The 25,328-nt window shown below is 40.6% G+C and overlaps 1 protein-coding gene and 1 non-coding gene across 3 annotated transcripts in view; one reads left to right on the top strand and one right to left on the bottom strand.

Moving 5' to 3' along the window:
- Positions 1–25,328, top strand: part of exoc3l4 (exocyst complex component 3-like 4) — a 55,880-nt gene that overhangs the window by 18,653 nt on the left and 11,899 nt on the right. For both annotated transcript variants that reach the window (XM_030770489.1, XM_030770488.1), the window contains exons 5-10: positions 530–1,148; positions 2,000–2,117; positions 6,584–6,709; positions 8,175–8,275; positions 8,704–8,802; positions 25,113–25,236. In XM_030770489.1, coding sequence (XP_030626349.1) covers positions 530–1,148; positions 2,000–2,117; positions 6,584–6,709; positions 8,175–8,275; positions 8,704–8,802; positions 25,113–25,236 — 1,187 coding nt within the window. The remainder of the gene's footprint in view (positions 1–529; positions 1,149–1,999; positions 2,118–6,583; positions 6,710–8,174; positions 8,276–8,703; positions 8,803–25,112; positions 25,237–25,328) is intronic.
- LOC115811011 (small nucleolar RNA U3) lies at positions 21,224–21,435 on the bottom strand. Its single transcript, XR_004025272.1, has one exon. It is a non-coding gene; the product is annotated as a small nucleolar RNA U3 (small nucleolar RNA).

Here is a 25,328-nt window from a genome sequence, read left to right as displayed (position 1 = left end):
AGGGGTTGTTCTGATTAGTTATCTACCTGGTGGCCTTGCGTTGCTTGGCCCTTTCATTGCTGCTCACAGCTATATTTATGTATGTATTTATTTATTTATTTATTTATTTATTTATTTATTCTAACAGAGCTATAAACTGCAACTGAGGTATAAAACTGCACTTCACTTTAACCACTGATCATGTAAAATATTAAGAGAAGTTTGTGTCCATTTTACAGACTTCACAGTTAGTTCTCATTCTGTTCCTAACCACCCATGGTGCTAAACAAACCATGTTATGATATTTGATTTTTTTTTTTCTTATGTTTACCTGAAGAGAACTGAATGCAATGCTTTGCAGGAAAAAACATTACATCCCTCTGTTACTACACTGAAGTTGTGCTTATTATTAGATTGTAGAACCTTGATAGTAACTAAATTTTACCTTTCACTTACAAATCCATTTTTTTTAGATATCATTCACAGACAAAATTATCACCCCCCCCCTCTCTTTCTGTCTCAATCTGTCTTGCTCTGACTTGGAGTATAGTAATGCAGATTAACAAGCTAATTGAAATGGAGGTTTTGGAGGAGGCGTATGTGAACCTGCTGTCTCTACGAGTGGAGTTCAGTTGTGACATGGAGGCTGTGGGTGGGGATGCTTCACACAAGGAGCTCAACCATAAAAAAAAGGACCTTGACCTGCTATATGTGGCCCTGAGGAACAAAGTTGTTGAAATTGTTCGACAGTCTAATGCCTTTCCATCCCGAAACAAAGAACTGCTGGTATTTGTGGCTCGCATCATCCAGGAAGAAGAGAGGAGGGAGGGAGAACCAGGAGGAATGAGTAGATGGAGGGAAGCTTGGAAGATGGCTGTCCATGACGGACTGAAGGATTCAGTTGACAGTGTTCATTTAGAGGGGCGAGAGCAGAATGCTTCTTGGTTGGCAGTTCACTTGGGGCTCCTTGGTAAAGCTATCGTCAGGGACTTGGAGAAGGTTAAGGGAGAGCTCCAAGGTTCATACCCACCCAGTTTTAATGTGTTTGAGACCTATGTGATGTGCTGCCATGATGTTATTGGACAGCATTTAAAGAAGATTCTGGAAGATGTGAAGGAACTTCGCGAATATTACCATTTGTTGGAGTTTATTATACATCAGTATAAGAGGTGAGTTGCTGTTGCTTTGAATTGTTTAGCTGTAATTAAAATCAGCTCTTAGCAGTTCTGGGTAATTTTGATGCAACAACCAGACATTCATATGGTCTTTTTCATGAAATTAGTTTCTAAATCTACATAACATTAAGAGAACATGCTGGATGTTATGTTCTTTAGCTATCGCTGAGGTGATAATAATAAATCATTGTCACCATCAAGTAAATCACAATGCTACATAATACATAATTCTGCTAACTCATAATAAAAGTAATTTGTTTGTTTTTGTAGACATATGAATGTTCAATAACAAAAAGTGAATAAATATCTGTCTTAAGGAACACATTAAAGTGTTTTTGTAAACCAATTAAAAAGTCATTGAAGGAGCCCATCAAAAGAGCATTTTATAAAATTTTGATTAACTTCACATATTTACTCTCACAACACTCAAAACCATATTTTCGTGTGTCAGGAGACTGAATATGTAATGTGCTTTTAATCAAAATCCAGAATGCCATTTGTTTTCTTTTTTTTTTTCTTAAATGTACGGTGTAATGTTTGTACCATCACACAGTGTATATTTATTACGGTGAGTGAATGTAATGTAATGTAACTCCTACGCTTTCTTCAACCATAAGAAACACTACAGATTTTATGTTCCTTGATGGTAACATTTTGCTCACAATGGAAAAATATTATAGTCAGTTCCTATGCATCTGTCACGCGAGAAAGAAGCTTATGAGCACTGGATGCTGGACAATTTAGACAGAGAAAAAGAAGAAAATAAAACACTCAAATCATTGTCAAACAAAGAGATGATGATGATAATGATGATGATGAATCTTAAAATGACACCCTTCACACAGTGAAAGAATCATGGGAAGCTTTTCACTGCGACCAGAGATGAAAGAAGAGCTGAGAACCTTGCCACTGGAGGATGGCTTCTTGGAACGACTTGAGGACAATTACTGTGGCCGTCTGAGGGTGAGTTATGTTGCTGGTCCAGAATCCTTGGGTACAAAACACAACCAGGGAATTGCACCAGAACATAATACTGATAAAACAAAGCTCAATTAGCACCCCTTACAGATAAAAAAGGGAAATAAAGATACCTTTGTTGTATAATATGTGCAACACATAAGCTGTGATATTCTATGATTTTCTTTCTCTTGTTTAAGATCGATATGTCATGTGCAAATTGCTGTTTTTAGCATCAAATGAACACACATATTAGACCTCCCTTTATCAGACACTCAGTAGGTAATAATTTGAATGCCCCTGTGCCATTTGGGTTTTGAAAATGTTAATCCGGTGCACTGTTTGCTTTAATTGTAACTTCAGGCTACAATAATACTCCATTTAAATGAAGTGACAGCAGTACTGAACTGAACTGAACTCCAACTCCAACAATTTTATATGAAACTATATTTTCCAACAGTTGTTTATTGTTGCATTCCGATGGCAATGTTTTCTTGAAATGAGAGTGTGTTTCTTTTAGCATGCCTCAGATACAAGTACTGCTTCCCTCAGAATATTAATATTTTTATGCAAGAGAAGCATGTGGTTCAGTGCAATTACAAATATTTTGAAATGTACCTATTTCCATTTGGAAAATGGGCAAATTTGCACATTTTCATTCACATGAAGTCAGAAAAAACAACATATGAATTGAAATTAACATGTATTTATACTAAAGTCATACAAAAGTGACCACAAAGGATTTAGAAGTGAGTAGTTTTTCAAGATTTACAATAATACTGTAAATTACTTTTAAAAATTAGCCATCAAATGAGAGAAGAAGTACTTTGTTTGTCACACACTGACCATTTTCCCATTGGAAATAGGTACATTTCAAGATATTATTGTCCACGTCACAAAAGCAAAGTTTGAAGGGAATAATAGCCATTTTCTATACTTTTTAAATATGAGCAATTAGGATATAGCACTTATTACCCAGGAACCAAAATTGTGTTACATAAGGCGCTTTCACACTGGAGGGACTTCTCCATTGTTGGAGACAGTACCCCCTTTTTCACGTGTTTGCACCGCTGGAATGATCATATTTCTTAGAACGCCATTTTGAGGGGCTACTTCAGGGTAAGTGCTTTCGCAACGCAATAGGAACATTGGGTTACGTAGGTGTATGGTGATTGGTCCAGACGTAGGGATACGATGATTGCAACCGCCATTTTTAAAAATCTGTGTAAAATATAACATCTTAGAGGGTCTTAAATTTAGTTTTTGATATTCAGGTCTAAAAGTGTCTTAAAATATCTGGAATTGTAGGAGGGGAGGCATGTACCATTTTTATGTTTTATTTTACTGGTTATTTTATATCCCACAACAAATACCTATTTGTATGTACATTAAAGAGGTAGCATACACTCCGCTTCAGTAGGTGCCTGTGTGTCCGCTTGTGTGGCTGTGATCTGCATTTTAACCTAGAAGAACGTATTTATCCAGCTCACGATTTGAGGGCTGCGACGGAGAAAAGGCAAAAAAACCAAAAGCACGATGCTGCAAGCAAGTGTCCGGGAAAAGTGCTATGCTAACGCCCAAAAAGTACTATGCCCCTCGAGTTGTTCACTGCTACTGCGGTCGTGAATGCAGGGGGATATTTCTTTCCCCCATTGGACTGGGTCTATCGCCATACAGTTTTATTTTCGTTAATGAGAAGGCAGTTATGTTATATAATGTGCACTGAATATTTCTGTCATTCAAATTCAATAAAACTCAATAACTGTGTATACTGTAGTCTAGTTTGTCGATATATTTTGCCACAGTGATGGTATTATATTTTCCTTTTAGAGGTATTTAAAAGGTCTTAAAAGTCTTTAATTTGTACTTTAAAATGTGCAGCTACCCTGCTTAGCCATGTAAACAACAGCTCTTAGCGTGACGTTGCTATACCACCATCTGCTGGCTTACGTCACTTCAGCGTTCCTACTGGCGGTGCGAATGCAAACAGAAAAAAAGCCCTAGAACGTATGTAGTTCTAGAGAGAGCTCCCCAGGGGGTAGTTCCTCTCAAATGAGACCCCATAACTGTTTGGTCCAAAAGTGCCTATAGTGTTATCAAACCTCCCAACTGTAAGGGTCAATAAAGTATCCAGCACACTCACTGTTATAGAGTTAGGAGCTGTGGAGCATGGAGGCAAACCAGAATGAATCCAAAGGCTCCTTCTATCACATACATTAATGCTTGTCTTGCAGCAATTGGAGGAGAGACTTTTTACATTGCGATACGTGGGCTAATAAATATTTCACTGATTCTGAGGTTAAAAGTTGTACAGACTCTCCCAATGTCCCCCTGTTTTTCTCTCTCTCTCTCTCTCTCTCTCTCCCCTCTCTCTCTCTCTCTCTGACCGACCCTCTCTTCCTCCCTTTCTGTTTCTTTGACCCTGTTTGTGGCCCAAGCCTCTCTGCGTTCAGGACCAATGCACATGAAAGCAAAAAACACTTGTCTTAGCAGCTAACAGACACCAGGCTCAATGTTTTTGCGCAGCAACCTCTGTACCATCTGGTCACATGTTGACAACAATCAATTTCTACGAAGACCAGATCACCTCAGTTTCTCTTGGGAATTGGACCATGCCATAAGTCCAATCTGCATTGTTCTACTCATTCACAAACTATATAAAACAAAAGAAAAGGAAACTAACCTGTATAACATCAGGGAATAATCACTTGTATCAAACGTGTTATAGGGCTTTTAAATAACCACTGGCCGATTAACCAACAGCTAATTCTCAAGCTTTCATTGAAACTACTTTGTCCATAATGTTCGAGCAATCAGATTTGATCTCGTTCAGAAGCATAAAATGCCATGGATGCAGGGAGTCTAATATAATTTTACTATTCCATAACCGGAAAAAAGAATATTTAAAATTATTTATACTGAGCTAAGAGTAACACTTACCAAATTCCAAGGAGTGTCTCGTTCCTTCACACAGACACCCCAAAAGGATAGCAGCATCCCCCATTTCCAAATCAGATAAAAACTAGACCCCCTACTACCCTACAGCTCAGTTCCGGCTTAGCTTCAGTTAAGCTCCAGTTGTGTCAGTTGTCATGTTGTTAGTGTCGGTGCCAATTCCTCACAAGCAGGACTAAGTTTCGCTCACAGTCTCCTAAAGTCAACCTTAGTAACTTCGGTCTCTTACACCTGAACGTGGCTGGGTCGGCTCCTCTTCTCCTTTTCCTTTTCCTCACTACCAGTAGTGTAAGTAACTCCATTGGACCATCACTCAGACAGTTTCTTTTGGTTAAGCGTGCCTCTTTGTGAATAATAATAATACATACGTGTGTAGTCATTCATTCTTGTATACCTAAAGTAGCCAGGATATTGTTGTCCCTGTCTATCTCTAGTTTGTTAGTCCTCTGTGTGTAGATTAGATGCCGTTGTATATGTCTCTGTAGTGAATGTGCCTTGGTTCCACCAGTGTATTGAATGTGGTGAACTTGGGGAAATGAAGACATGCTTTGACATTGTGAACTCTGACCTTGCTTTTTCTGTCCTTATAATAGTGCTTTAACAGGCTTTTAAGTTTCCACCTTCACCATGTAGATTGAAATGTTCTCTGGGCTGTGTGCCAGCTGCTACTTTCTTTGGTTCCAAAACAGTTAGCTAGAACAGAAGAAGAATGGGAATTATCTATCAGTTTCATTTAACAGGCAAACTACTGTCACAGTTTATTTCCATTTCTCTGCCTTTGTTTGTAGCTAGCTCTTGTATAACTGGATTGCTTGGTTTATAAATGCTTGGTATAGCTAATAATGGCATCATATGCTGAACAAGTTGTCTTAGAAATAACATGGGTGTATCTTACATCTGTTATTTCATCTTCAGCTCCTCTGCACACCTTAGAGTTGATACCATTATTTTGTTATATGTTAGCATTTTGTACAGTGCAAGCCTTCTGAAACCACCTGTTGCAGCCATCCATCTACCTGTTGTATTATCACCAATTTGTTCAACCTAAACTGCCCCACTCCTTTGGCAAGTTACACTACAGGCTCATTTCTGACTCTGTTTGCCGTGAGGTCAAAAAGTCAGGATTACTTGGCCCAAAGTATCAACCCAAAGTCAAATGCACACCATAATTAAGCATCATTATTTTTGATTTAGAAGTCAGAAAGTCAGACTCCTGCTGATCCAAATTAAACAGGATTTCTGATGCTGCATGGCCAGTGTTTGGTGCTTGCTTAGCATTGTCTTTCTCGAGGCAAACAATTTCCTCATTACAGAATACTCATAACATGAATTACGTGACAAGTAGAAAACTAATACAAAATAAATGACATGTAGCATAAAGGTAAACTTTGTGTAAGTAGTCTCCAGAATTGTCATAAAAAAAGATTTCTATAAACCTCTTAAATCAGTCTCTCTGCAGAACAATTCACTTTTTTGTTTCGCAACTGGCCAATTAACCATACATCTGTGCTCAACAGGAGGATGTGGCATCATTCCTGACCGGAGTAATAAAGCTGGAATATGATGACATGTGGAAAGAGGGGAAAAGGCCAGAGATTGAAGAGGAATTTTACACCTCTCAGATACACATGGACATTTGGACGGTAAGTATATCACTTTACCCGAAATCATGAGTGTCAAGGTGAAGCTACTGAATGAATCACAAATGCCATTAGCTTGACTGTTTTATAGATTTTTACTGCGCGATTATCGTGGCCAAAAGAATTCACAATAATGGTATTTTCGCATATCAAAATAACAATAATAATGCTATCAGTCAAATTCATCTTTAAAATTGTTTGTGTGTTTTGTCTCTTTTTTGTCAAGTGAATTACACTCAAAGTGCGAGTGTAATGAGCTGGAGAGTCTGTAACCATAACTGTACAAATGCGTACGAAAAAAACAATTACATTACTTAATGGATAGTGAAAAGGCAACTGGATGAACTGATGCGGACAAATGCGGAAAGCAAGGCAAAAGTGATGCAGTTAAAGTGATTCTTTTAATGGGTGAATGAGGGCAGAGGTATCCAAGGGAGTCAAGCAAAAATCAGTAAACAGTTCCAGGCAGAGGTCAAAACCAGTAAGATATCCAGTATCAAATCCAGAGAAAACGGCAGGCAGAATCTTAGTTCAAAAACAGGGGTTCAGCAACAGGGGACAATCCAAGAAAACACACAGAGCTTACTACAAGGCTTGATCAGGAATCGTACGCTGGGTAACAACTCAAGACTGAGCAAAGAACTGAAGAAAACAAGAGGCTTAAATAGACAGACAGAACAAGACACAGGTGAAAACAATACATCAATAATGAACTAAACAGGCACAAAACAAAGACTGAGGACATCACATGGCCAAAAAAAAAAACCACTTCCCAAATACATGACAAAAAAGAGGCTTATGCGAAAGGGGACCAATGACCAGCATTTCAGTTTTGCTTGTGTTAAGCATCAAGAAATTTTAAGACATCCAACCCTGGTTAAGTTTAGATACAGTGTCAAAAAGGAACCTGGGATTATTTCTGTTAAGATTAATGATTTTCTAGTAATAAGCAGATTTGGCTCTGGACAGGGCACATTTATAATCTATAAGGCTGTCGTGCCAGGCGAGGCAGAAGACCTCTAGTTTAGTGGCCCACCAGTTTCGTTCCAATCTCCTGCACACCTGCTTCAGCACGCATCTCTAGTTTACGATATTATCGTATGTGCATTGTTAACATTATCAATGTTTCATTTTTAAAATATCACGGTCATTGTCAATTCCGGTATATTGTGAGACCCCTAGAAGTAACTAGTAAACACCACGGAGCTGTATAACTGAGATAGCTTTTTAGAAGACTTGTGAGTTATGCTGAGTAGTCACATCAATATTTCCAATGATGCTTTTTCAAAATCAGAGGAAAAATGCAGAGTGTAAGTGATATGTTCATTATAAAGTGTGTGTATGTATGTGGGACATGACTGACTATGATTTCCTCCTCTCCACTAGATCACAGCAGCGTACTTTTAAGTTCAGATTTTTGCTCCATTCAAAGATTTGAGTGTATTCAGACTTTCTGGTGTATTCATAGAACATCATGGGGAATATTAAAGGTTCCAGAAAGATTGATGTCACCCTGGAACAGAAGGTTACACGTGCCTGTTTGGAGGAGCTGCAGCATTTTCCCGAACGGTCAGTTCCCCTCTGCCAACATTGATCCAAACATAAATATTTGAACAGCATGGCTGTTTGCTTGGGTAGTCAGGCCTTTGGCAGGACTATCAATTTTCAGTGCTTATGCCCTTGGAAGAACTTTTAAGCCTGGAAAAGACAAGAGGAAATATGAAATCTTGGTGAATTTCTGCCTGTTCTCTAATTTTTGTTTTGTGAAAAATGATATGAACTGCATGTACATTACATATCTTGTGATGTTGGTTTTCTTTTCCATATAAGAAGATTTGATGGATGAAGATATCTCTCTTTGTTCTTTTTGTTTTTCTCTTTTCTCTCTCTCTCTCTCTCACTCAAACACACACGCACGCATACACACGCACGCACACACACACACGCATACATACGCACACACACACGCACACACGCACACACACCCCTACCTACAGGTTTCTGGCAGAATTTAACCAGTGGAGTTGCACTCTGTCAGACTCTACCTTGTGGACTGAATATCACATGACCTATATCAACAGTTTCAGTGCTCTCAGGTATATCTTCTCACCACTGAACCATGTACAGCCTTTTCCATTACACTTACAACATAAGACAACTATAAGTAAATATATATATATCTGCTAAACACCAATCCAGAATGGTTTAAGTCAGAGACCCAAACAATTCTTAGCTGATGCTGTCATTATTGTGCCTTTTTAAGTGCTCTGTGTTGGCGATCCTCTGGTATCCAGTCAGAAGAGATACTGTCTCATCCTGTTTCTTGCACAGTCTACACTCATTGGTGACCATCAGTACTCTTGCTTTGTGGCACTTGGTGTTCAGTTTCTGGGTTTGAACCACAGAGATGAGAGCTTCTCTTGATTCCTTGAGACCACTGCCCCTCGTTCTTCTGTATGCCTTGGCCACAGTGGCTTTTTCCTTTACCTGGTGTTAGAACTTTTCATGCAGTATCTCGTGTCTCCTAGTCCAAATGTTGTCTTCCACCCGATCTCTCCTCCAGGCCATGGCCTTTTTGTCTGGTTTTTCATACACTCCTCCTAGACCGATTGCTTGGATGATTGTGTCCTGGCCTTGCTTTGGGTCCATATGTAGCCAGCCAGACTGAGTTCCTCTGCTCTGATGGTTGTTTTGATGTTTCAGAGTTCTCTTCTTCCTTGATTCCGGGTCACACAGAAGCAGTGGATGTCTGTCCTTGTATGGAGGGCTCTTTACATGGTCATCAGTGTCCTTGTCATTCAGTGCAGTCTCTGTACCCCTTCAACAGGCCATATGATGATTCCTTCAGTGTAGCTTATTACTGGGAGGGCATAGCTGTTAAGTGCTTGGATTTTGTTCCATCCATTGAGGTTGGACTACAGGTTTCGCTTCAGTTTATGTTATGTTGGTACTTGTGACTGTATGCTTGACCTTTCCTGACAGGTTCTAGTGGTGTTGCCATATTCTAAGGTCTCATTCCATCTGTGCTAGTGATCTTGGCAAGCTTGATGATGACCCTACCAGATTTTTCTAGTTCAAACTTCATCTTGAAATCTTCACCTGAAAAGATCCTCACTGTCTGCATCAAGGAGTCAATTTCTATGCTATGGTAACACACTTTCAAGATGGCTGTCATTCTTTGAGCTCTTCCTCAACTTTAATTGTTTGTTAATTTATTCAAAATATTTTAGGCAAGAATGCTTTATTTTTTAACGTCATGATCACCAACGACAGACAGACTTTGATCGACATCAGATCTACAATGGATGCGCATTTTATAGCCAAGAATTATTCAACAGACTCAGCGACCATCTAGGACTGCGATTTGTTTAGATTTAAATTGAAATTGTTTACCCTACCTGCTACACCTTGTAAACCGTGCTTACTGGAGTAAGTGATGATCTTTTATTAGCCACAGACACTGGTGCTACCTCTATTCTTATTCTACTTGATCTGAGCGCAGCATTTGACATGGTCGGTTGTTAAAGCGCCTGGAAAATCAAATTGGCATTAGTGGCCTGGCGCTCTCTTGATGTAATCTTATCGTGTGTCCACTATAATAATGTGACCTCTGAGTACCATGCACTTAGGTATGGTGTTCTTCAGGGGTCCATCCTTGGCCCTTTCCTATTCTCTATTTACATGCTCCCTTTGGGTGACATTATTTGTAGTTACAACATTGTTATGCTTACGATACTTTTCTTACCTACCAAGCACAGTGACCGAGTTGGCTCTGAATTGGCTAACCTTGAGGTGTGTCTTTGTGCTAATTAAGGGTTGGATGTCTTCAAATTTCTTGATGCTTAATGCAGGCAAGACTGAAATGCTGGTAATTGGTCCCTCTTCGCATAAGCCTCTTTTTAGTTATCTTACCCTAAATTTTGACAACTGCATCAACTCTCAAAACTCTACAGCCAAAAACCTTGGTGTGACTTTTGACTCTGGTCTCTCACTAGTCACTCATATCAAAAACACAACCCAAACTGCCTTTTATTATCGCTGTAATACTTCTAAAATTAGGCTCTCTCTAAGTATGGCTGATGCAGAAACCATTGTCCACTCATTTGAACACTTCGATTATGGCAATGAAGTGTAGTCTCTGAGCAAAAGACCACTGAATCCAACTATCGACTGCCACTGTGTGCAGTCCCATCCCCTGTCGTGGCACTTTTTCATTTTCAGTGGGAAATAAGCGATTAAAAATGATGTTTCATCCAACATTTCAGCTAGGTTGATCTTGTGTACCCTGTCAGCGTCTGAAGCACGAGGCAGTGGTTTAGTTTCATCAGTCTTTTTTTGGTATTTATTAGTCTTGTTCTGGTGTGAGTGCTACAGCTATTCAGCCATTGTGCTGGCTTGCTGGCATCTACATGCTGGAGGAGCATAATCTCTGTGGAGCTGAGCAGGTTTTCCTTAGTTGGCCCTCTTCTGGTCCATCAGCCTTTGTTCAGCAACCCCAGATTTCCTTACCTGGATTACTGAGCATGCATCAAGACACTTTGTTTAGTAACACATTCATGGACAAGATTTTTCTGCATCTATAGATAAAAAGGCCTGACTTTACCTGTGTTTCTTAATTAAAGGTTTAAGCAGGTGAATATGAAAGACATTGATTTGGCATTTATGGTCAGGGCTAATCCGTTTCAGTCAGTTTTTGTTAAATGTCATATGGACAAGGGAATGTTGCATGTAAGGCTGAGACAGGAATCAGGAGCAACACAAACAACTTGTATTTCACCCAAAAGGTGTGATGAACAGACTGTTTGTCATAGCAGATCTTCATCTCAGATTGAGAAGCAGACAGCAAGGCTTTAGCAAAGGCACAACCACAATGTAAGCATGGAGTTGAAAATGCTGACATAGTCTAATAATGATTTGGGCTTGACTCTGAGGCAGTCTGCTTTCCTGTAATAATTTAAGAAGCTGTGTAAGCAGCTTTGGATCAGAATACAGCTCTCATAGCTTGGATTGGTTTGCTTTCAGGAAATGGCTAACACATGGGTTTGGGATCAGTATGGTATTATATGTTGCATGTGCAGACTGTGCAGGACTCTGGTTTCAGTATTTTCAGTCTTTGGACTGAAACAACTGGTTTCCAGCACCATTTTTGCACACCCTAATTAGGGTTATTATGAGGCACCCACAGATCTAATAATACCACCCAGTGATTTCTAAGAAAAATGCTATACTTTATTTTTGCCTGATATACAATAACCAAGAGAGGTTGTCCCTCCATGTTGAAAAACTAGGTCATTCTGCAAGGGAATGTGAATATGCAGGCTGTGTGTTGTCTTTTACAGACATCAGTTGCAATGAGAAAGAGCAATCACTATTTGGCAAACAAATCATGATATTTAAAGCTCTTTTTAATAGTTCTTTTTAATAATTAAGTGAAACATGTTGAAAACTGTCAAACAGTGAAGGTAAAAAAATGTACTTTTATTAAAGCCTGTAATGCCTAGAAGACATTGTTAACCATATTTACACAGACAGATTCATTTTCAGTCACAGAAACAAAAGACTTGTCTTGTACTTTATGGACTATAACTCAGACAATCGGAAAATCAGGTAAAGCTATACGATTGATTACAACATTGATGCAGAATACCAGAACATGTGAAAATGACCCTAAGTCATGCTTGTTTTCCTATAAATTCCCTCAAACCGGTTCTTGCAGTCCTTGAGACACTCATCTGACAGTGTATACTGTTGTGCTGATCGTCCTGTTATATCAGGTACAGGAACTTTTCGAAGGATGTGAACAAATAGTACCCAGCATTTATCCAGACGTCCCCAGTTCAAGTGATGAGAGCGCTTATTCATTTTCATGAATGACACCATGACATCCTGTTTGTCCTTTGACCATTCTATAATGACCCCAACATACGAATTGTTCTCATAAACAACAGCTACAAATTTTCCTGGCTGCTGGTCATTTTGCTGGAAACCTGGTGAATTTGCTGGAAACCTGGTGATTTTAAACCAGATAATTTGATCACTAACACTGTAGATAACAATATAACTATATAAGATCAGTGATTAGAATGTTTTACTCCCCTTCAAGCGACCGAATTAACCTCACTAATTTCTTCATCAAAATCACCAACTTGTGTACTAGATCCCTTACCTACATGTTTCCTCAAGCAGATACTACCAGTAGTCAATCGAACCGCTTCTCAATTCCTCCCTTACCACTGGCTACGTACCTAAATCTTTTAAACTACCAGTTATCAAACCCCTAATTAAAAAACCCGACCTTGACTCCTGTTGTTTGTCCAACTACAGGCCATTATCTAACTTCCCCTTTATCTCCAAGATCCTAGAAAAGGCTGTAGCACAGCAGTTATGCTCATACTTACATTTCATGAATGTTATTCTTATGTATCAGTCAGGATTTAGGCCTCATCAGAGCACAGAGACAGCACTGGTTAAAGTTGCAAATGACCTATTACTGGCCTCTGATCAGGGTTGTGTCTCCTTGCTTGTGCTGCTTGACCTCAGTGCAGCCTTTGACACCATTGATCATACCATTCTCCTTGATAGACTAAAAAATGTTGTTGGAGTTAAGGGAACGGCCCTCTTATGGCTTAGGTCCTACTTGACTGATCGTTATCAGTTTGTGGATGTAAATGGTGACTTCTCTGCACATACTGAGGTAAAGTTTAGAGTCCCGCAAGGTTCTGTTTTAGGCCCACTGCTTTTTTCTTTATATATGCTACCTCTAGGTAATATTATTCGTAAACACGGTATTAGCTTCCACTGCTATGCTGATGACACACAGTTGTATGTCTCAGCGAAGCCAGACGAGAGACACCAGCTTAACAAAATTGAGGAATGTCTAAAGGATATTAGGCACTGGATGCTTACTAACTTCCTCTCACTTAACTCTGAAGAAACAGAAGTACTTGTACTAGGATCACATGCAGCTAGGAGTAAGCTTTCCGATCACATAGTTACTCTGGATGGCCTTTCTCTTTAATCAGGTGCGGCAGTAAAAGACCTTGGTGCAATTATTGACCCCAGTCTTTCATTTGAAGCTCATGTAGATAATATTACCAGGATAGCCTTCTTTCATCTTAGAAATATTAACAGGATAAGAAATGCATTGTCATTTCAAGATGCTGAAAAATTGGTTCATGCTTTCATTACCTCTAGGTTAGACTATTGTAATGCCTTACTGTCTGGATGTTCTAATAGGTGTATAAATAAACTACAGTTAGTTCAGAATGCAGCAGCCAGAGTTCTTACTAGAACCAAAAGATATGATCACATCACCCCTATCTTATCCGCACTGCACTGGCTCCCAGTCAAATCTCGTATTGATTATAAAATCTTACTATTAACCTATAGAGCACTAGATGATCTTGCGCCACAGTGCCTGCGCGAACTCCTGGTCTTTTATGATCCACCACGCCTACTTAGATCAAAAGGTGCAGGCCATTTGTTGGTACCTTGAGTTGTGATGGCTGCAGCAGGGGGCAGAGCCTTCTCTTACAGAGCCCCACAGTTATGGAACTGCCTCCCAATTAATGTTCGAGACTCAGACACAGTCTCTATGTTTAAGTCATTCACATTTTCTAGCCTACCACTTGTTCTTTGATTACCCCTCCATGAATGAATCTGATACAGACAGCAACTAGCTCACATTTGGATTTATCTTTATACTCTTCCGCAAATACGGCAAAATATGCCGGTTGCTCCTGCAATTCAGCCTTTATCTTTTGAAGGAGCAGAGAGGCTGCAGCCTCAAGCAGCTTGTCCTGAATGTGGTGGCTCATGAGCATGGCATTTCGTGGAGTTCTTTCAGTCTATTTTCAATTTCTGGATCATATTTTGACATGAACTCACATAGCTCCAAGGAATTCCCTTTATTGAGCGCCTCCTCTGTTTCTCTACGCCCTCTAAGTGGAATTTTCAGCTTGGCACACAACATAACATGTCCAATACAACTTTAAAACGTTGTTGGATTTTCTGCTGATTTTACAAGTAAACGAACCAGACCAAAAGCGCGGTTGGAGAGCTTTATTTGGTGGTGATGGAATCCAGCAGCGTGTCTGCCTGCGAAGCTTAACTCAGAGAACTGTTACCGAGATCAGCCTTTTATGCCATGAAGCAAATGGCAACAGACAATAGGTGTACAATGTTACTTGATGCAAATCAGAATCTAGGTGTTAATGCTGAAGTCCCCCTTTGTCTGTGATGGCTGCCATTTGCCCATTACCGGTTGTACTTTGCCTTTATCAGTTGCTCTTGGCTCCAACTGTAATGTGGCACCAAAGGTGTGAAGCTTTCCTTGTATCTATGGTAATAAGACCATCAGGTTAAACAGTTCTCTTATCATGAACCATATCTGTTACTATAATCTTACAACATGTTTCCAGTCTCACTCTATAAATGAAATGGCATCAGCATGCAGTTGATTTAACACTGTCCCATGGCTTTGTGGTCCATGGCTTTGCCTGTATGCCTTCAGCTTAGTAAGTGCAATAGCATGCGGCTTGCTAGACTCATGTTTATTGCAGACCTGCCGGAGACATTTCCAATTTTTGTAACCATCTCTTATAAAAGTAGACTCAGTGTGCGTCTCAGGGAAATGTCTACACACTTTACAAAAAATGGAATCTCTTGCTTTACTATACTACTTGCCATTGAAGGAGCACAATTTCCCATCTATTAAAGTAGTTGGTAATGTTAATAGCTTTAGCTGAGTGGCTGGTTCCCCCATGGCTGACAAATCTGAAGGTGTAATGGTTAGCTCTTCAAAAGCTGGTGGCAGTGATGGTCCCTTCAGGAGTGTAGCATGCACGCTCACGTTAGCATGCAGACTAGCATGACGCTCACAGGATCGGGATGTCGTTGAGGCTGTGGCCATTTCTCCTTCGTTCCCAGGGCCAGGCAAATGTCTCACGACGATCCTGTGATTCCTCTTTGGACAAGGCCTGGTCCAAACTTTTTTCATTGTCCAGATGTGTTTGTTTTTTTTTGTTTTTTTTTTAAATGGGTTAATGATAGCTGTTTAGCCATTTTTAAAGATTGCCAAGCGACTGCTATGCACGAAACTCACACAGAACTATTGGCACGAGTTAAGGTTAACATGGCATAACGTACTGCCTATAATGTACTGTCAGTCAAATGTACAAGAGGAAGTTCTGAACATTATTATTATTGATACATAATTCTGTTGATTCCCAAGACAAAACAATTCACATTCAAGATAATTAGTGAAAATTAAACTTTAAAAAAATTGTAAAAAAATTGCCCCTAGGTATGAATGTGTGTGTGAGTGTGTTTGTCTGTGTGTCTGCCCTGCAATGGACTGGTGACTTGACCAGGGTGTTTTCCCACCTTTCGCCCTATGAGGGCTGGGATAGACTCCAGCACCCCCCGTGACCCTAATTAGGATAAGTGGCTTAGATACTGACTGAGTGAATGAGTGAATGGGTGGGCCAGCTGTCAATCTGGGTGGGCCTGAGATCTGCCTCTGCTTCAGACAACCAGAATATCGGGACTTCATTCTTACTTGCAGGGACAAATCGAGCAGCAGACATTCTGTCTTCAAGGCTTTCTTCATGAGCCCTCTTCAGTTGCTGTCTGTATATAGGAACCATCTGTATTATGCAGTGATCTGAGTGTCCAAGGGTTGCGCGGGGGAAGGAGCAGTACACACGTTTGATGGAATAAAAGTGATCCAGTATATTATCGTTGCACTTGGCATATGTCATCAGCTGATTGTAGCTCGGCAGTTCTTGTGAGAGACTACACAAGTTTATATCACCCATGACAAGAACTACCGAGGTTGGTCGGGAATTTTCCACTGAGGAAATTTGCTCAGCCGGCAAGTGTTATGCTTCTCAAACAGGGGCTTGCTGGGGCATGTAAACACCCACAAGAATAATGGACGAGAATTCTCTTGGGGTGTAGTAAGGTTTGCACTTGATAAAAACTGATTGTAGGATACTCGAGCAATGCGTTTTGTCTACATCTGAGCACCAGTTGTTATTGATGTAGAAACACATACCTCCTCCCTTTGATTTTCCACATGCCGCTATGTTGCGGTCAACTGTGATAAGTTGATATCCGGGTAAATCCACAGCATTATCAGAGATGTCCTTGTGCAGCCAGGTTTCACAGAAGAATAATGCAGAGCTCCTTGCAAAATCTTTATTGGTCTGTAAAAGTAGATTGGCATCCATTTTATTACAGAGAGAGCGCACGTTTGACCTGCAAATGGCCGGGAGTGGTGTTCCACTTGAGGAGGGCACCGGCTCGGCGACCCCTGTAGCACCGCACCTTTTGCTTGTACGCTGGACAGCCTGTCCAGTTGTCTGTGTGGAGTATGCAATCACAAATTTTCCTTGATTAACTCAAAAGGGACGGAGGAGAAACAATTGGCATTAACTCCCTCATGAGCGTATTCCGACTGTAGCTGTAGCGCATGTTGTAGAAAACAAAATAGTTATACACCAAAAAACTATGGTAGAGAGAGCTCTGAAAAACCATGACAACTTCTCACCTCCAGATGCCATGCGTTCTGATAGAATTCCAGGCACTCTTTTCAGATCCTGAGCTTTCTTTGCTAGGTATTTTGATACTTGAAAGTCCTCAGAAGTTTTTCAGCTGATGAACTGTCTGGTACAACAATTTTCATCTTCTCACTTTTGCAAGAAACAGCAAATTTTTATTTAACCCATTAAGGCTAGATGCAACATTTGCATGATCCCTTTAAAACCGTCTGCGATGTTTGCATGCCTCTACCTTTAGAGCCGGATGTGATGTGAGCGCATTTTAGATGATATCATTTTCAAGACCTGTGACCGAAGAATTGCATCATGATTCGCTGAAATACATGTGAGGAAGGTGAAATGCTTTGTTTATTTTTAGTCCGTCTTAGCCCCTTAGTCTCCATTTGGACTGCAAATACATTTCTAAAGTTGCGCTTCAGACAGTGACAATGGCTTACGACCTGAGCGAGGGGAGAGACATTGATGCGCTCCCCTCGCTCAGGAAAACAAGCAAAGCATTTTGCGCTGAAAAATAAACAAACGAAAACAGTGATTTCGCCTTCCCCACGTGTATTTCAGCAAATCAGATGCATTTAATCAGTCACAGGTCTTGAAAATGACAACATCATCTAAAACACGCTCACATTGCATCTGACTCTAAAGGGAGACGAAGGCAAACGTTGCACACGGTCTTAAAGGGATCACGTAAATGTTGCATCCAGCCTTAATGGGTTGAGGTCACTGATGACCAAGTCCAGGTCTGGACATCTGGCACAGGGTGAGTCTGTTACAACATCAGGTGTCACTATTTCATCAGGAGCTACATCCAAAGTTCTCACTATTTTCCCTCGGCAAGACTTTTTTAGCAGTCTTAACTTTTCTCATTGCATAGGACACCCAGTCCTTGAGCCTCACATCATGCACCTTAACAGATGCAATACCTTGTGTTTCTGTAGATTCAGCAAGATCTTTCCTCATATGTTACAAACTCCTCTTCCAAGCTTTCTTCTGTGGATTCTGTGGTACATGTATATATGCCAACCTTTTTGACACATGGGCACAATTTTTGTCCTGGTATCACATTTGCTCGTAGTATTTTCAAGCTGTTCAGCATATTCCACATGAATGGTCAGTGATCCTTTAATGCTAACATTGTGCAGATAAAAAGGACACTAAAAAGGACAGGAGCACTTGACTTTTTGGGATGGATATTTTACCAGAAAATGTCTCTTGATGGAAACATATTTCAAAGTTGGCAGTATCATGACATTGTGTCCTGAGTTTACTCCTCCACAATATCAGGGACTACTCGTCTTCTGTTATCTCAGAGAATTTTCTGATATACTGTTTCCCTCTGGTGTATTATGTTTTATGACATTCAAGATTGAACCAAAGGAACAATCTGGTAGATCTAAACAAGATGAATGTGAAGCCTTGATTTCTGCCGTAGATCTTGTTCAAGTGACACTGGTCATTTAGTGCAGTCCTTTTTATGATCACACAAGTGGAACGGCTTATGTCAGGTTTAGGAAAGTGACATTTCCAGTGACATCAGCATCAAACAATGGTTTTTCTTACTCATTATTACACCACTTACTGAATTAACATAAAAAGAAGTTAACGAGTGCTGGAATAAACCGAGTTCAATTGAATTAAACAAACGAAAATGAATTCAGGAGTGACAATAAATCTGTAGCTCATAAAATCCATTCCAGAAGGAACACATACTTGAAATTTTGTATATAATGCCTCTGATATACCTAAAATGTTCCCTGAAAATTTCAAGTAAATTGGACATCTTGGACATTGGACATCTTCAGTCTTTCCAGATGCTGTTTATTCTTAGTGTCCATAAATGTGTGCAAAACTGTGAAAAATCAGCTCTGCACACTTTTAATTTCCTGACTCTTTATACCTCTCACTATGGTTCAGACAAATTTTTGTAACCATATTTGGGCTGTGGGAGAGACTCCCAGGTCAGGGCCAGATACGACCGAGTCCCTACTCCACACTAAATGCCGTATTTCATATGCTGAGTTTAAAATGAATTCTAAGTTTCAAAAAGCAGTTAAAGTCTTCAGGAGTCCGATGCAGTGTAAATTTATTGCATTTAGTAGTGAGCAGAATACAACAAACTAAGTCAGGTCCCAGGGAGTGACTGAATCTAATACAGAAAATCATTTACTCATATCTAAAATTTTGTCAATATGCTAAACCTATGTATCCAATAAGCACATAACACGGTCGTATGGTAACACCCATTACATCATCCATTTTTGCATGGTCCAACCTCCTCACTTCCAGAATTTTCCCCGGATTTTCCCAGAATTCATAGTTCCATACACCACTATTTCTTAAGTTTTCCTTTTTTGGTTAGATAAAAAATAATATTCAACCACGTTCTCATCTTACCTTGGATGCTCAACCATGTCCCCATCTCACCTCAGATACTCTACCCGTAATGCAGGTGTTATCTATCAAGCGATAGGGCTAGTCCATGCAAGGCGGACACTGAAGCAACTACATTCTGGCCATTACTTATGCTTCCCTGTCACTATGACCTAGATTTTACCCTTTTCATATTGCCTTCATATTTTGCTGACCTTGCATTTTCCCTTTTTCGGTATACCGAGGCCCTCTTCCGTTGGTTTCAACATTCAGAGGCCTTCCTCCATTTCTCCAACAGGGCCTCTATTCAACCATTCCATCCAGCATAAAACAAATTACAGATTTGGAATCTACTGGAAATTTTGAATCTGCATTCCAAATTCCAGATCTCTGGTGGTATTTGTGGCCAGGTCACTAAGCTCTAAAGTTCACAAAAATGTCCTTGACTGAAAAAAATGCTTACTATAAAGGCAGTTTTTATGAGTACTAAATAAATTCTAAACAGAAAAGTTTTTAGAGTAGGAAGCTAAAATTTTGGGATATGCCATGTCAGAGTGTATTCTTCAAGACAAACGATTATCAACCAATTCTGAGATGGTGTGGTGGATGCCTCCATTTCAAATGACATGAAATGACCCTGTAAACAAATTTGGTATACATGGTATTATACAGCCAGCACCCAAAAACTTGCAGGTATAGGAACAATTGCAATCCTAACACAGGGGCACCAAAAAATGGAAAATAGGATGGAAAAATAGGATTAATAAATCAGTCTCATAAAAATCAGTCTCATAATTTATTAACCATTAATTTGGGTGTTCAATATTTTATAATTAAACAACTAAGATTAATGAAATAAGCTAGCTGTAACACTATGCTACAGTCTTAGAGAGCATTGCAGTACTAATGTATTACAATTACGCCACTAAATCCATAACACTCATGAACAACCAGGTTGATGAAGGTAATTGGGAGTACTTTGATGGCAGAGGTTGGCATTCAGTGAATACTGCGGCAGAAACAGACAGGACAACAGTTTATTTCAAAGATACTATTTACAATTTAGTTATTTGGCAGATGCTTTTTACCAGAGCGACTTACAATTGGTGCATCAGTCGGATTTCTAATACCTTCAACAGAGATCATAATAAGACTGAGCGTCAAATTGCGCCTTCGCATTGCGCCCCTGGAATACTTTTACAAACACAAATACAAGACAAAGGTTTTTTTTTTTTTTGTTTTGTTTTTTTTTTCCCCCCCCTAGGAAAGGGAGGTTAGGCATTGGGGGACAGGTGTGTTCTAAAAAGGTGGGTTTTCAGTTTCCTGCGGAAGATGGTAAGAGATTCCGCAGTCTTGACTGCATGGGGGAGGTCGTTCCACCACCTCGGGGCAATGGCAGAGAAGAGGCGTGGTCGGGAGGAGCGGCTGCCGGGTTCCCGAAGTGAGGGGACCATCAGTTGTCCGGAGGACGTGGAGCGGAGGGTCCTAGTTGGGGTGTATGGAGTTATAAGAGACTGAAGGTATGATGGGGCAGAGCCTCTTGTGGCCAGGTAGGCCAGCACCAGTGTCTTGAACTGGATGCGGGCAAACTCTGATCGCACACTCTTCCTCTGCCCGCCGGCTGGGACGAGCAGAACGGTCATCAATGATGCTAAACAAGGACAAACAGCCTCGAATTGCACCCGATTCGCGCTCAGAAGGGCATGCCGCGCCTTGTCACCGTGGCTGGGGAGACGCAACACTTTCAAAACTCATTTCCTAGTCAGAAACTGTAGAAATGATCCCTGAAAGTTTTATGTCAAGGACATAAATCAATACTACTTGGCAAACTAATACTGATATGGTACAATCAATAATCAACAGCAAATAGAATGATCAAGGCGTAAATGGTAATATAATGGTGATGAGTCTATGTACAAGTATTCAGGACTGAATGAGTGTTAGAGCAGAGATGCGTGAGTGTGTGTGAGTGAGAGAGAGAGAGAGAGAGAGAGAGAGAGAGAGAGAGAGAGAGAGAGAGAGAGAGAGAGAGAGAGAGAGAGAGAGAGAGCGCGCACATGCGTGTATGTGGGTGTGTGCCCAGCTGCACACTGAGGAGAGAGGGAGGAGCGAGGGAGAGAGGCTGTGCGCAGGCGCACGGAAAAGAGAAGGAGGAGAGAGGCTGTGCGCAGGCGCACAGGCAAGAGGTATGTGTGGTATGAGGATGTAGTGCGCAAGCATGTGTGCTAGGCACCAACGACTGGGGATGGGCAACAAGAAGGGCGTGTGTGAGAGGAACAAAGAATCTCTAACTTGAGAGCTAGTCTCAAGCAAGTAGGCCCTAAACTCAACAACTCTACCCAACCCTTAAGTCACGCTGCAATCCCAATGTCAGAGGTGTGCAATCAGAAAAAAAGGAGTTAGAGAGAGAAAGAAAGCATGCAAGGTCTATCCTTCATAAGTTGTAACCAAAAGAAAATAACAGGTGGCTATCAACCGCATTGTACATGAAATACAGTGTATACACTTAAATCGTCAAAGAATTCAAATAACAACACTTCCTTCACGTTAACAGAATATAACCTTAAGACTAAAGTGCGCACAGATGCCAGCCTTACTTTGAATAGCTCATTGCATGGCGACCGAAGATGCATCTTAGGTGGCCTGATGAGCAGTGCGATTCGCAGGTCCAGGGAGAAGTTCTTTTCCTCGTTGCTTGAAGACCTTCGGGGCTCGGTCGCTTGTCAGATGATCTTGAAGGGTTCTTGATTTAGTTCGTCGATGTTTTAAGAAATAAAAAGGGATCCGGTCGCCCTTTTATTCCGTCGAATACTGTGTGCGTTACAGTGAAATCAGCCGGTTGCAGTTAAAGTTACAAGTGCGCGAGAGAAAGTGCATTAAAACTTTGGCTGTACAAATATCTCGCTTCGTTGTTTCCTTGTCCTTTTCTTCGGCAGAGAAACAGTGTCTCTTTCTCCAGGTAGGATTGCTCGCCCAAGAGATCCAATGCCAGGGAGTAACGGAGTCTCTCTATGCAGGCAGGAACACCCGCTAGAGCCCCGCTGCCAGCGAGCTGCTGCTAGAGAGTTGGAGAATTGAAGAGCTGGAGAGAGAGAAAGTTTGGATTTTTCCGCGGTTTTATGACGAAAATTGCATCATCACTGTGTTTGGTATCTGGCTCCATTGCAGTATCCAATACCAGTAAAGTGAAAGCTGAGAAGATGGGTTCAAATTACCGATGGGGTCAAGCAGGGAATTATGGGTAGTATGGTCTACGGGCCTGGCTACCCATACACAGGTTAGTGACTAGATGGCGCTACAGTATAACAGACAAATTTCTTAAACTCGCCCATCAGTCATTTGTCTGATCGCGCTGATTTTCAACTTGAATCAGTGTTGAATTTTTGAACATGTGCTATGTCCTAGATGAGCAAACTGAAAACTTAAAAGAATGACATCATTAGCAGTAAGACTATTTTAGGCCTATATATTGAAATAGAGCTTATAACGTTTGTTTATCTTCATTGTTATTCAGTCATACTAGGGAAGGATCCCATCAGAAATTATTCAAAGAATTATTAAAAAAATAATTACTCTAGTGTGATGTGGAAGTATTGAAGAGTACCTGTTGTAGGACCCAAAAGACAGCATCCTGACTCATGTGAGCATGACAGTCTACGTATATTGATACCAACTCTGCTATTACAGTGGTTTTCATAGCAAACAAGACAAAAGGAGCATTTCTGTGTCCCTGCATTGTTTGTTAATTGTTGGCATTGATGCCTGACTGAATAAACACATTGAATACTAGCTGGTGTAACAGATGGGACTACGTCTGCCTAGTAAGGGTAACAATTACCTAAACTCTCTGGATGGATGGAGTGCAAAAGGATCTGCACCCCTGCCTCCCCACACCAATTCGCCTCGAGCTCTGCCCTGCCAAACGGGATGAGTGGAATAGCTGGGGCTCCAGGATTTGTCTGAGTCACGGTGTTAACCTGAAGTGTGTAGTCTGGGTCAAGTGCAAAAGGTGGTGTGTGTGTCTGAATGTAACTTACCCAGTACTCCCCTCGCTAAAACACCCTGCAGTCAGAGGGAGACGCCCCTGCTCCAGAGAAGTTAGTCTCTCTCTCTTACTATTAAGATAGCAAACTCACTCTTCCACTGCCAGAATGGGCTGTAACGCAGTATTAAATTTATTTACATCAATAGGCCTAGTTATAATTCCCCTCGTTTTCAACCATAAATGTAATTTTCTATTTGGCCTCAACACCAGGTTGTTGGAAACATACAAAAAGAAAATAAATGAAAAATAGAGGTCCAGTTTCAACTTAACTCAAGATCACAAATCACAACTTCATTCAGGAAAATAAACTAACACCAAAAAAACACTCTAGAATGCTCAACTGGTTCAAAATAGAACAACAAAAAAACGTCAATTACACACCCCAATACTGGTACATCAGAAATGTCAGCATGTTTGTTTCGTCTCCCAGGTGAACATTCCCCCTTTAAACTTCAACTTATCTCAGGCATCAATAACCCTGTTTCCCAGTATGCAAACGATTGTAAAACTAACAATTCAAAGACATTTTAACTAGCCCTGCGATCCCAGTGCATGTTCGTCAATCCTCCACACAGACTGAAAGGTTGTATACAATAAATCAGAACAATCTTAAAACCTCAATACTGCGTGAGTCCGAACGTCGTGCTGTAATTAGTGAAGAGAGTCCTTTTCAGTTCTGGAATTCAGTTCAGTTAGAGGTGGTAACGCTCTCGGACCATGTGGCAAACAAAAAACAGCGGTCCTTTCAAACAACGAGCTGTCCACACTGCGTTATGGCTATTAAACGTACGCAATTCCTTCTCCAAGAGTTTGCTTAACATTCAATCAAATGACTTGTCTAAATGTCACCTGAACTTCCCTCGTAAGTCGTGGAGGCCGTCAAGGCGTCTCTGGTTGGCAGGGAGGTGCTGACTTGGGTCCTGAAGTAGCAGGGAAAACCTAATGGAGTAGCGCCCCAAACGTGGCCGATTCCGTCTCCACTCTCTGTCTGCTCAAAACGGACCGTCCGTATCTCCCGTTCACCTATCCACTAAGTTATTTCGACTCCAGCGCACTTACTCAAAAACTTAAACGAAACGACACTGTTCTCGCAACTCTCGTAAGCCAAAACGCTGAGCCATTCACACAAACTGGGTCTTCACTTCTCCGCCATTTTCTCCTCTCAGTCACAATCATCCAATCACCCGCCCTCCTTCCCTCTTCTTATACGGTGATTTGCTATTAATAAATCACTTCCCTTTTGCCTAATCCGTCACACTGGTTATTTCTGAAAGAGTTTGTTTAGAGTTTTACAGCTTTTGAAGCTTTAACTGCAACTTTATTTCTACTTATTAAAAAACAGTGCTGCCAATCACTCTATCCCAGCTTCTTTAAAATGGTTATTAAATTATTCTTTTTCTCATATAAACAAAAAATGTTGTTCATCCACCAGAGAGCATACACAGAGCTACAGCGAGAGCAGCCAAGCTGAGGTGGACCAGCTTTGCAAGGAGGTGGATAAACTCATCAGTAGACTGAACCAAGCTCTGCTGGAGAACTTTATGTCAAATATCAAGGTGAGGAGCCAATCTCCTCTGTCACTGGCGCTTCCCACAAATATAATGTGGACTGTTTAACATATATTCACCCTTCTGACATATGTGTAATG

The sequence above is a fragment of the Chanos chanos genome, chromosome 4, assembly GCF_902362185.1.
Source record: "Chanos chanos chromosome 4, fChaCha1.1, whole genome shotgun sequence".
In the NCBI taxonomy this organism is placed as follows: Eukaryota; Metazoa; Chordata; class Actinopteri; order Gonorynchiformes; family Chanidae; genus Chanos; species Chanos chanos.
Note: the sequence above shows the minus strand (reverse complement) of the source record. Positions and strands in the feature narration are given on the sequence as shown.